Source organism: Polypterus senegalus, chromosome 3 (genome assembly GCF_016835505.1).
Source record: "Polypterus senegalus isolate Bchr_013 chromosome 3, ASM1683550v1, whole genome shotgun sequence".
NCBI classification, from domain to species: Eukaryota; Metazoa; Chordata; class Cladistia; order Polypteriformes; family Polypteridae; genus Polypterus; species Polypterus senegalus.
The window spans coordinates 140,881,464-140,893,990 of record NC_053156.1 but is presented as its reverse complement, the minus strand read 5'-3'; the positions used below and the strand labels follow the sequence as shown (position 1 = coordinate 140,893,990).

Here is a 12,527-nt window from a genome sequence, read left to right as displayed (position 1 = left end):
TCATTGTATGCCTTTGGCCAGTACCTCATTATTTTGGGTAGCCATCTCCAACGTAGTACTCTGCAGTTGCCTTTAATGCTAAACGAGATGAGACCTGCAGAAATAAATCTTCTAGAATGTTTCACATGTGTACATATTAATGGCTACAGCGTACCCAGGTGGAGCTGGTTGGTCTTTTGTGCTTCGAATCCCTGAAAGTTTGTGTTATCCAGCACTCAATGTGGCTGGAATTTTACTTTTCCTGGCTCCTGGCTTCTCACCTTCTTTTATCTGACCATTGCTCCTGCTGCAGCAATCAAAATAAAAAACTCATAAACCCAAATACTTTAATCTTGCTGTGTGCTGCTCTTGCTCCCTCACACTCTTCCAAACCCCTGTTCTCACTAAAAAGGATCATTCAATCAAATAATATAACCAAGACTGGTACTGATGTGCAGTAGCTTGTTATTCAATATTTCTTTTGAACATTTATCTTTGTTTGGCAACATTTTTCTGTGTTTTGCCACAGTGTAATTCATTTTCTATGCATCTCTTTTTCTGTAAATGAATTAATTTAGAATAATCTGACATAGTTTCCTCCCGTAATCAACAGATCAATTCTATGTAACTAACAGTATACTAATGCAATAATCAAATATTAATCAACACAGCTTTAAATGATTTATATATTATGGTTAATTCAGTTTTGAATTTCTGTTTGCTGAGACCTTCATGAGGAAAAGCAGTTTGAGACAATAAGATGAAATTTGTATCTGTATACACAGTAATGAAAGCATCTGCATCCATATGCAATAAAATAAACCAAAAGATAATGTGGCTGTTTCCTTACATTTTAATAGCAGATAACTGCATGAAAGGGCCGAAATGCATAATGAGATATGAGAATATTCTTTTAATTTTCATTCTGCTGTAACATTACTGTAATGATCACTGGAATCAGTCTGGTTGAGTGTTTGTGTACATTTTCTCTGTTGTGCTTGATATGTTTGCTATGGCATGTTATGCTGTGGTAGTCAGTGACAGAATGGTTTTAGGTCAGTTTTTAGCTTTTTCTTGATTTTATTTCAATATCAGCAGACACTGTCATTGTGATGACTTTATCTTTGTTTTTGACAAGGTTTGATGTTGTCTTGTTTCTTTTGTGTGTGATGTTTGCTTGTTCTATGCAGAAAGGTTGTGTTAAGACCTGGTCTAGCTTTGTAAGGGATGTTACAAAACCACAAAACTCTGAAGTTACTAGCAAAGGATTTTGTTGACTTGTGAGTACCAAGCATTACAGTCTTGTTGCAATGCATAAACCATTCTCCTCAACCACTAACTACTTATCTGCTGACCAAAACCCAGCCCTTACCTAGTGATAGGCAGATGACATTAACTCTCCAAACGCCTACATCAGACAGCTGGTGAAAGCAAGGTTGTTGTACAGCTTAAATAAAACCTGAAGCACAATCTAAACCACTACATTAGACCTCACAGATTGTCACTGTGCTGCCTCTCTGTTAGATACAGTACAGAACAATAGTAACTGTCTGTTGACACCAGAGGAGCATAACAATACTATTATCTGTCTTCAGGTTAATGATGCATCAGCTTTGGAAACTTCTAACTCAACAGAATCATCAGTGAAGCAGCAATGGCATAACCTTTAGTGTAAAGATGACATCTTTGAAGAAGTGTTTACTGAAGTAACGTCCAGAAGAAACACCCCAATGAGGTGTTAATAGTAAGTTACTAAATATACAACCTTGATGGTGAACATGCAATGGCAACGTAGTACCAATCAGACACCCTTTCAAGGGATACATAATTTAGGTACTTTGTAATTTCACTGTATTCTGCTCTTTGTTGTTTTTGTAAGTGGCTACAATAAATTCATGCTAAACAAATGTCTAAAATATCTGAAAAATCAATAAGCAATTAATGACAAGCAATGTGGTAGATCAGAACTGGATGTGACATACATGGCTAACATACTCTATACTCAAATACTTTGATTAGCTTTTTTTCTTGTATTTTCATCTAATTATATCCAGTAGATTTTCTCCATAAGGCATCATGAACTGGGACCATAACAGAATACAAGGAAAGATGATTTTGCATTTTTGTTTTGTATTTTATAACATAAAATACATTGGTATTGTATGAGGAAGTCGGGAGTGGCAGTGAAGTACGTAACGGTTTGTCAGGATATGTATGAGGGAAGTGTGATCGTGGTGAGGTCTGCGTTAGGAGTGACAGATGAATTCAAGGTGGAGGTGGGTTTACATCAGGGATCGGCTCTGAGCCTTTTCTTATTTGCAATGGTAACAGACAGGTTGACAGACGAGATCAGACAAGAGTTCCCGTGGACTATGATGTTTGCTGATGACATTGTGATCTGTAGCTGTAGTAGGGAGCAGGAGGAGGAGACACCGGAGAGGTGGAGATATGCTCTAGAGAGGAGAGGAATGAAGGTCAGTAGGAACAAGACATAATACATGTATTTAAATGAGAGGGAGATCAGTGGAATGATGAGCATGCAAGGAGTAGAGTTGGCGAAGGTGGATGAATTTAAATACTTGGGATCAACATTACAGAGTAACTGGGATTGTGGAAGAGAGGTGAAAAAGAGTGCAGGCAGGGTGGAATGGGTGGAGAAGAGTGGCAGGAGATTTCTGACAGACGGATATCAGCAAGAGTGAAAGGGAAGATCTACAGGACGGTAGTGAGACCAGCTATGTTATCTGGGTTGTAGACGGTGGCACTGACCAGAAAGCAGGAGACAGAGGTATAGGTAGGAGAGTTAAAGATGCTAAGATTTGCATTGGGTGTGACAAGGATGGATAGGATTAGAAATGAGTACATTAGAGGGCAGCTCATGTTGGATGGTTGGGAGACAAAGTCAGAGAGGCGAGATTGCGCTGATTTGGACACATGCAGAGGAGAGATGCTGAGTATATTGGGAGAAGGATGCTAAGGGTAGAGCTGCCAGGCAAGAGAAAAAGAGGAAAGCCTAAGAAAAGGTTTATGGATGTGGTGAGACAGGACATGCAGGTGATGGGTGTAACAGAACAAGATACAGAGGACAGAAGGATATGGAAGAAGATGATCCACTGTGGCAACCCCTAACAGGAGCAGCCGAAAGTAGAAGAAGGAGAATTTTAAAACATAAAGTTTATCATGGCTCCAAAGAATGGTGATATGCTGCATGTTGGCTGTCTATCCATTAATCCATCCACCAACCCACTAGTCCAGGGCAAGGACACAGGGCAGCTGGAGCCTATCTCAGCAGTCTTTGGGTGCAAGGAAGGAACAACTCCTAGACACTGTGCCGGTCCACCATAAGGTGAATACAAACACACTCACTGACACACTAAGGCCAATTTAGGTTTGGGTACAAACTCTAGTGGGTATGGGTGATTTTGGATTTGATATTTAGCACCCTTGAAAAATACTTGGAGGCCAAAGTATCGAAAATAAAAAAAACACATTAGAGAAGACTTACAAGCAGTACATGAACACAAAATGGAAATAAAGATGTGGATAAGAAAAGTATGTCTCATAGTGTCTACTGCTGCCTGTCTGGCAGTCAACTACAACTTGCCTAATGTAAAACTGCAAACCACTGAGGTTTCAGGCACTATTGCATAGCAGCTGCTTTCACAAACAGAGCTTAATCAATGAGAACAAAGGACACATCTCTTATTCATGAGAACAATATAGAAACTGACAAGCGGTGAAGTTGCAAACTAAGGATTTACATCAGACATCTTAGAGATGAAAATCTAACATGACTAAAATGGGGAAAAAAACAATATATTACATTTGGTGTCCTGCCATACATTTTATTCTTCTGCTAAATTTCATACTTAAAGAGTCTTGCTATTTTGATGGAGTTAAAATTTAACGATGTCAAAAGAATAAATAAAGTGTCAGAACAAATAACATAAAAATAAATTGAACCTGCACTACATGATCCATAATAACTCTCTCTAGGAGGATTCCTAAACCATGTGCTGTACATATAAGCAAAACAATAAAACATATTTAAGGTTTGCTTATGCAGTACAGGATAGATGTAGCTAATAATAATTTTCTAACAGGGAATATTTGCTTTAAGTTCTAACAAAGCATATTATCAGAACAGAATTATTGTATGGAATTTAACTAACTTGTAACCATTTACTCTAGCTGTAAAGGCAGATGCTTTCATTTTAGGTCTATTATTAATGCAGTACTTTTATTACATTTTATACATGCCTGCCACCAGTTGGATAGAATAGATATTGCTTATCCCACTTCTAAATTTAATTAATCTTAGCCAAATGCATTTGAAATGTCTGTGAAATATTAAACGTACCTGCTTACATATATAATTGCATATTATACGTCGTATAGGGTGAAATAATGGTGGTATGATTACCACATACATAACAAAAGGCATTTACACACGTTTTTTGTCTGTAACGCATGTAAACAGAACCAGATCTTTACTTTGAGCAGTGCCCTGCTCTGAGACCCAACAGCACAGACAAAGAGACTAAGCTTCCTACACACTTTCTGTTATCTCAGTCCCCCTCCCCTTGCAGCAGGGGCTCTGTCTGTGCTGTGTATTTCCTGCTGTGTAAATCCTCTTATAAATCTCTGTGTATCATCTCTATATCCCTTGCAATATACCCATATAATGAGACATCAATATATGGGTGTCTTGAAAGCATGCAATACTCAACTATCCTACAAAAGTGCTAACTGTCAAATCAATCAAATTTCATTCATCATTCACCAGATATATCATCTCCACTTTGCTATATTTCTTTATCATTCTCAGGGCATTTAAATCTATGTTTTGAATTTTTTTTTTTTTTTTTTTTACAAATTCCATATTTCTGATTTATAATCTGTTATTCTGTCTTCTTTTCTCCTGTTTTCTTAGCAGGTGACTCCTCCATTTTGCTCAGAAACATTTAGGACTAATGGTTTAGGACTAAGGTTACCAAATCTGTTTGGGTCTCAAAATGGAAACAGTCTGAGAGTAGAAATGTAAAGCAATAATGTATGTCTTTTTTATAAAGTAATCCATTTGGATGTATCCACTAGCAGATTTAACAACCCTTTTGTGATGCTCCCTCAGCCTTTGGCTGAAGTCATGTACAGAAAATGTAAATTGCTTAAGTATTCCTTTATTCCAGGAAGGAAGCTGGGCTACTTATCATATTAAAATTATTGCATATTTTTGCCTCTTTTTTCCAAACTTCTCTGTTTTCTTTAGAAATGTGCCCAAGTTTGAGGCTGGTAAAAGGCACTTGGAAGGAAGGGATATAAAAAAGGCAAAAACAAGAGCCAGGCAAAATCTCTGAAAGAAGAACCCACACAGGCTGCAGAAAACGTACTTGTCCTACCATTGTGAGTAAACACCCGATGTGGACCGTATGTCTAGATGCAAGTTGCCCTGGAAATGCGAAAAAGAAACAGTGAATTTGCTAGAGAGTAGATAATTCAGCATATGTTAAGGATGCCTATTCTGCTAGCCAGTAAGGACATTGGGGGACAATTAGAAGACTGGAGGACTTCCCAGACTGGGTGGGGCTGGTGCAACCATATTCCCTGTTAAATGATCCTAGAGTTGCTTGTCCCATGTACTGTACCTGTCTCTTTAAATAGGTTTTGGGTGACTTGGGGCAGCTACCGGGAGTACTGGGAGGAAAGCCACAGGAATTCTGGGGGAGGATCTACTGACTCTGGAAAAGTTGCAGGCTGGAGTGAAGATGGTGGCTGTTGGAGTATGAGCACAAGGATGGATCCCATGCAGTGTCTGTGGATTTGGGAGAGGGCAGGTGGAAGATTATGAAAGAGTTTGTTATGTTTTAGAAAAATCCATCAACAATCACACATACAAGTATAGTCAGGTTCACAAATATAAATGTTTGAGAGGTCTGAATGCCAATAATCAATTACTCCAAAATGGGATTGCATTATTGTAGAACACTTAGCAGGAGGCTGGTGATCAAGAGAGTGTATATTCACAATGTTTCATGAGTGACAATGACAGTGTGGATATATTTAGGAAAAAGTCATTGGTTAAAGGCAAGTGGTTGCTAGAAGTGCGCATTCAAGGATAAATATGTTACAATTTAAATTATGAGGTAGAAAAACTATAGTGGTGTATTACATGATGGAATGCAAGAAAACAGTTTAATCAAGGAGTGATTGCAGAGGTCTCCATACTACTGAAAAACAAAGTCAATATCCATCCATCTATCATCCAACCTGCTATATCCTAACACAGGGTCACGGGGGACTGCTGGAGCCAATCCCAGCCAGCACAGGGCACAAGGCAGGAACAAACCCCGAGCAGGGCGCCAGCCCACCGCAGGACACACACACACACACACACCAAGCACACACTAGGGACAATTTTAGGATTGCCAGTGCACCTAACCTGCATGTCTTTGGACTGTGGGAGGAAACTGGAGCACCTGGAGGAAACCCACGCAGACCCGAGAGAACATGCAAACTCCATGCAGGGTGGACCCGGGAAGCGAACCCAGATCTCTTTACTGTGAGGCAGCAGCGCTACCACTGCGCCACCGTGCTGCCCAAAGTCAATAGCATGTTATTTTCTAACCCATTTAATCCAAACCAGGGTAGCAGCTTACCCAAGCTAGCAAAGGTTGCAAGCCAGGAACAAAGCCTGAGCAGGGCACCAGTCCATGACAGGGTGAAAACACACACAACCACACAAATCAACAGTGTTGCCACTGTGTTGCCCCTATTGTCAATGTGCAGTGTAAAACTTTCCATTTTTGCTGTCATTACAGAGAAGAGTGAGTAAATGACAATGCAAAAGTATTTAGAAACACTAAATATCCCTCACAATGTCTTTCAAAAATGGACTTGTGTAAATGTAGCTCCAATCAACCAAACAATAAAGGCCACAATGTTTGTTTCTAACGCCAAGACATTCTGATGGAGGTTGCTGAAATAGTTTGTGTGTACCTATAACCTTAGAAAGCAAGGCACATGATATTTACTACTCAGTGGCAATGATCAGCTCCCCCTGTGATCAGTTCCTTTTTGTTAAGTCTTTGTGGCAGCATTTTGTTTCCTGAAATTTTTGTGTCATAATATTCTTCTCTGCTGAACAAGCACAGTCCTCCAATTCAACACAATTAACTTTATTCTTATTAAGCGTGTTTCCATTTAATAGCTCAGCTAACTACACAATAATTACAAATTTAAATATGTATAAAAGGTGGATAACAGAAACACAAAACATAATGTTAAAAGAAAAACTAAACACAATTCATATAATACAGTACTATACAGAGAAATACATCAACATACAGCATGTTGTATATACAGTATTTTAATCCCAGATTTCAACTTTCCTCATTTTGAAATTGACCACCCTGCACATGGTGACCACGACTTTGACACTGCAGCATGTTCTATGGGCTTTTCATAGACGTAATCTGATGCCATGAAGCTGCTTATGGCTATTCTGACTATACAGGTACTAATAAGATCTCCTTTTCCAGCTTCAGTCTATCAACACAAATGCTAGATGCCTCTGAATAACACTGATTAAAAGATTTTTTCTTAAATTTATATTTAGTTTTATAGCAAAGATATCACAGCTGTTTAATATGAATAATCATCAAAGAATTTATTATCAAATTATCAAATAATATGCCCCTCTGTCCACTAACATTTTAGCCAGCCAAAATGATGAATATGTTAAAAAAAATAATCTCTTTATGATGACTTAATTATAACCTGGTGCAAAAGATACTCACAGATATAAAGATGTTAAGTAAGTTCTCCAACGTTGGAAGCTGAGGTATAAGCTTTTGTACAACCTTGCTGAAGGCTTCAAATATAGAGTGGTCATATATACTTGTCAGATAAAAGCTGTTGGGAGAAACATACCAGGTTATATACAAAGTACAATGTTATTTTTTTACCAAAAAAGTTTATTTTGAAATATTTTTATGTTTCAGTGAAGGCATATTAGTCATACATATCCATTTTAATGCATGCAATCCAAATGAATTTCCTTTATAGCTTTGTAATTCTAATAAGATGATTTAGATGGATATTCCCTTATGTAAGTTGTAGAGATTCATAAAATCCTAATATCCCAAAGGAAAATGATCTACTGTGCTCTGCATTAACCACTGAATATTATTCATCCCTGTGTCACAGGTGATACAAACTATGCAAAATAATATAACATTTTTAGCTCTGCTTAATTTAAATTAGGATTGAAGGGGTCAACGTTTATTTCAGCAGTTTAGCCACAAAGCAAGAAGCAGTTCTGGACAGGACACCAGTCCTCAATGGGACTGACTCTGACACACAGAGAGGTGGGAGGAAAATGCACAAAATTAAAAATTAGGTGTGGGAATTGAAGTCAAAATACTGGAGTTGTGAAACAGCAGCAATACTCACTATGCCACTGTGTCATCCAATACATGAACAAAAATTACCCATCCTATAAATACCCTACTTTAATACTGCCCAGGATTTGAGTTGTAATGAAACTCAAACTCAAATGGATGGATGGATGGATGAAACAGTCATTAGCACAAAAGGCAAAAGGCAGAGTGTACACACAAACTACTGTTTTGGGCAGTGCACCTGTTATATGGATGTCAAATGCTGTAATAATAGAAACACCACACTACAAGGGACCAAACATAAAATTCAAAGAATCAATCCAAATTTCATATTCCACTATGGCATGGTATAAGATATTTTAAAAGGATCTGCTTTGTATAATTTTTCAAAGGGTGGTATGGTAGCACAGTGGTTAGTGTTCCTACCTAGTTTCAAATCCTGATCTTGCCACTGTCTAAATTGAGTGTGCACATTATCTCCCATGTTCACCTAGGCTTTTTCACATGTTTCAAAGGTATGTAGATTTGCTTTACTGCAAACTTTAAAGTGGTCCTGTATTAGTGATTTTGTAAGGACTGCAATGGACTGGTGCTCTATGTAAAATTACTTCTTGACTTGCAAACAAAGCAGACAGTAAAGAGTCCAGCCCCTCATGGCTTTATATTAAAATAAATGAAGTCAGAAAATGGGTGGATAAGTTACAGCAAAGGTGGATGTAACATGCTAACATTGTGCAAAAATTTTAAAATGGACTTGACATATTGCAATGTACTAGGTTTCATCAAAAGTGTGCCTTAATCTATGGATAAATAACGATAATGGGAATGCTATGGCTGTCTTTCCAGATTATTCATTAGAAGATGACAAGGAGGATGAGGGAATCATGTCTCAGTAAATATGAATGAACGTGGCTGATCCCTGTACTTTGTAACAAAAAAAAGATTTAAAACATAATCTGCATTGTAAAAATCGAATGTCTTGGATTTTCAAAAGAAAATATCAATAAAAAACAACTCCTTTTAATGCTGGAAAATGCAATATAACAATAAAGCCCCTGTTCTATGGGTATTTCTGGAATAACTTAAATCTGTAATCAGAACTTAAAAACCTTTGTCTATCTGTTCATTTTTACACCAGCTTCTTATCCATTGTTGTTAACTCAAATTTTCAAATGATCCTAATGTACTCAGTTGACTTCAAGTTCCCCTCATTTCTATTACTTATTTCCCTATTTTTGAAAATGTGTAATAATCAAACTACCTTGCATTGCACATTTTGTCTTATTAATCTGAATTATACAGTTGTGTTCTTTGTACCAGTGCTCTGTAAAAGCCACTACAGAAAATAAAGCTTGATTAAAGGAACTATTATTCTAAATGTTTAAATTCTTCATCATTATTTCTTATAGTAGAATGGATTCATTTTATAGATTTTAATTGTTAAAATAAAGCATTAATTCTCTGAATTTGAGGGCAGGTCAGATTTTAATGGTAGTTATTTTTATTTATATTGTCTTATAGTCTATCACATATGAGGAAATGATCCAAAAAAAAGAGAAGCCTTCTGTTCAGAACTGGAGAGCTTTATATATGTATGCCCTACCAAGGCACTCCTTTCCCACAACAGCAAAAATAGACATTTTGTGCCCTAGTGCTGCAAGTGGTCTGACAAAACACAACAAGCACTCCCATTATCCAACATCATGAGTACCTACCAGGCTGGGCTATACAGCCACGTCTCTGGAAAAAAAACGTATCAGGTGAGTTTTTGGGGAAATATTTACAAGTGCTTCCATAGTTTTGTGGATGTTTATTTAGTGTGATTTTTTTCATATACCAAAATGTAATGCCAAACTTATATACAATACTGTATATGTGATGTGCGTATAACTATTTACATGAATCCACTACATACATATATGTTAAAAATATTTTCCAAGACATGATTCTTGCATAGTCATACATTTTTTTTAATTAATGACTTATTTTGTGTCATACAGGTTGCATTTTTACATTCTAAGGTACAATATGAGGTGTATATATATATATATATATATATATATATATATATATATATATATGTTATGTGAAATGATTTTCCTTTGATTTCTTGTACTGTTCTTTGTAATTGTGTTTGACATTATGATGTCCTAATGAAACAACCATACACAAGTATGTGTTTTATAATTAAGCATAACATTAGGATACTAACATAATAGCTCTGACAAACTGTTGCAAAAAAAAGGGACTACATTGGTATTACAAATAAATAAATATTCTTATACTGTGGTCTTCTCCTATAGTTTGTTATGCACTCTCAGTCAAAGGTTACAAAAAGGAAATAAAATCATCATGTAAAAGTCACACCCAAGAACTGCATGTTTAACTGCACACTGTACCTAGCAAAGCCTCTGTCCTTGATGCCTCCCTAATGATCATGGACAAACAGGACCACCACTCCCATACGTACATTTTATACAAGAGCTAGTAGGCTCTGACAGTCCCAGTTTCTCCAGTTTTCACATTGTCCTGTTCCCTGGACGTCAACTGCAGGTATCTCTAAGATCTCCATACCAGATTAGATCCCTTTTTTTCCCCCACACTTACTGAGAAAATGCAAAACTTTCACAGACAACTCTTTAAATTTTGTAGCACTGAAAAAAAGTGATTTGAGTAGCGCTTAGTTTGTACCTTAGATGGATTCTTTCCAGTGAATCTGCAAGATCATCATTGGCTCGCTTATGGATGTCCCTCTGTTTTTCAATTTTATGGTCGTCTGATAGTCCATCTACTTTGTGAATGAAAACTTCGAAGTTGATGTCTGGATTCACCTTATATGCCCGAGTTACTGTCAAGTGAAGTCTGTTTAAAGCTTCCACATAATCATCCTTGACAAAATAAAATAGAAAAAGCACACTGACCTTGCTGAAGGAGAAAAGTTTATTTAAATGTAATAAACCATTATAATTCCCATTAAAATATACATACAGCAAGACTGGAGAACAGGAAGAAACAGCAGCCTCATTTATAATATAAGTACAGATAAAAGACAGCAGCCTTATTTATAATAAAAGTAGAGATAAACATTTTTTATGTAAAATTGGTCTTAAATCTCTTGTATCAATTCCAAAATACTAGTGACAGAATAAATGTATATTCTGATATAAATTCTGATATTTATTAACAATGTCCATATTTTCACAAACATTCAAATAGCTATACTCCCTCACAGTATTTTTTGTTAAAAATATATAAAAGTAATTTATATGTCTACTGCTAACGTACAGAACCATCACTGATATTCATTTTAAAACTGCACAAGCACATATAAAAGCTTGTTACATGAGAAAAAAAAAACCCAGATTTTACTGTCATCTTTACCCAGCATAAAGTTTATGCCATATAGTCAGTAGCCTCATTATTTTAGGGAAGAACTTTTATTCTAGATTATGTAATGACAATTGGGATAATTGTAATAAAAAACAAAAAATCTTAACACTTTTATTTCTACTTAGAAAACCTGCATTACAACAGATCTGTTACAGTATAAGAAGCTATCTCACCATTGCTGTGAATATTTAGAAGACATTAAGGCTGACAACTGTTAAAAGGTTGATGTCAGCTATGTACAGTATCATATCTTTGTACTCATTTCCATTGCCTACATGCAAAGTACTTAGCTATTTTTGCTTTTGTAGTGATTTTTTGTTGGTGTTCATTTTTCTTAAGTAACTCTGGCAAAACTGGTGAACACTTATAGTTAAAACCATGACACTAAAATCAAAGGTTTGTTATGATTTAAAATACAGAACTTCTGCTTTCTTTAACACTTTTTGTCTTTTTTAATTTTTAGAAGCCTTATATTATTTGACCATAAGTACTATACATCACTCGAAGCCCCTCTACCTTTTCCCTTGACTGTGAATCCATGCAGGCTGAAAAAGGAAGAAGTGGGGCTTTAAGGCCAGCATATTTACTTTACCCTAAAGGTAAATCTTGTAGCTAAAAAAGTTGTCCAGACTCATTTCTCCAACCTTGAATAACTGGACATTTTATATTGTCCGCATATACATTGGATTCAGAAAGTATTCAAACCTTTTCACATTTTGCTATGTTACAGCCTTGTGCTAATAATATTTTAAATTATAT

General features: G+C 36.4%; 1 protein-coding gene across 2 annotated transcripts in view; it reads right to left on the bottom strand.

The window, feature by feature from the left end:
* The window catches only part of rragd (ras-related GTP binding D), a 104,726-nt gene that overhangs the window by 60,795 nt on the left and 31,404 nt on the right, over positions 1-12,527 (bottom strand). For both annotated transcript variants that reach the window (XM_039747992.1, XM_039747993.1), the window contains exons 3-4: positions 11,070-11,266; positions 7,776-7,890 (exon numbers count right to left, since the gene is read on the bottom strand). In XM_039747992.1, the coding sequence (XP_039603926.1) occupies positions 7,776-7,890; positions 11,070-11,266 (312 nt within the window). The remainder of the gene's footprint in view (positions 1-7,775; positions 7,891-11,069; positions 11,267-12,527) is intronic.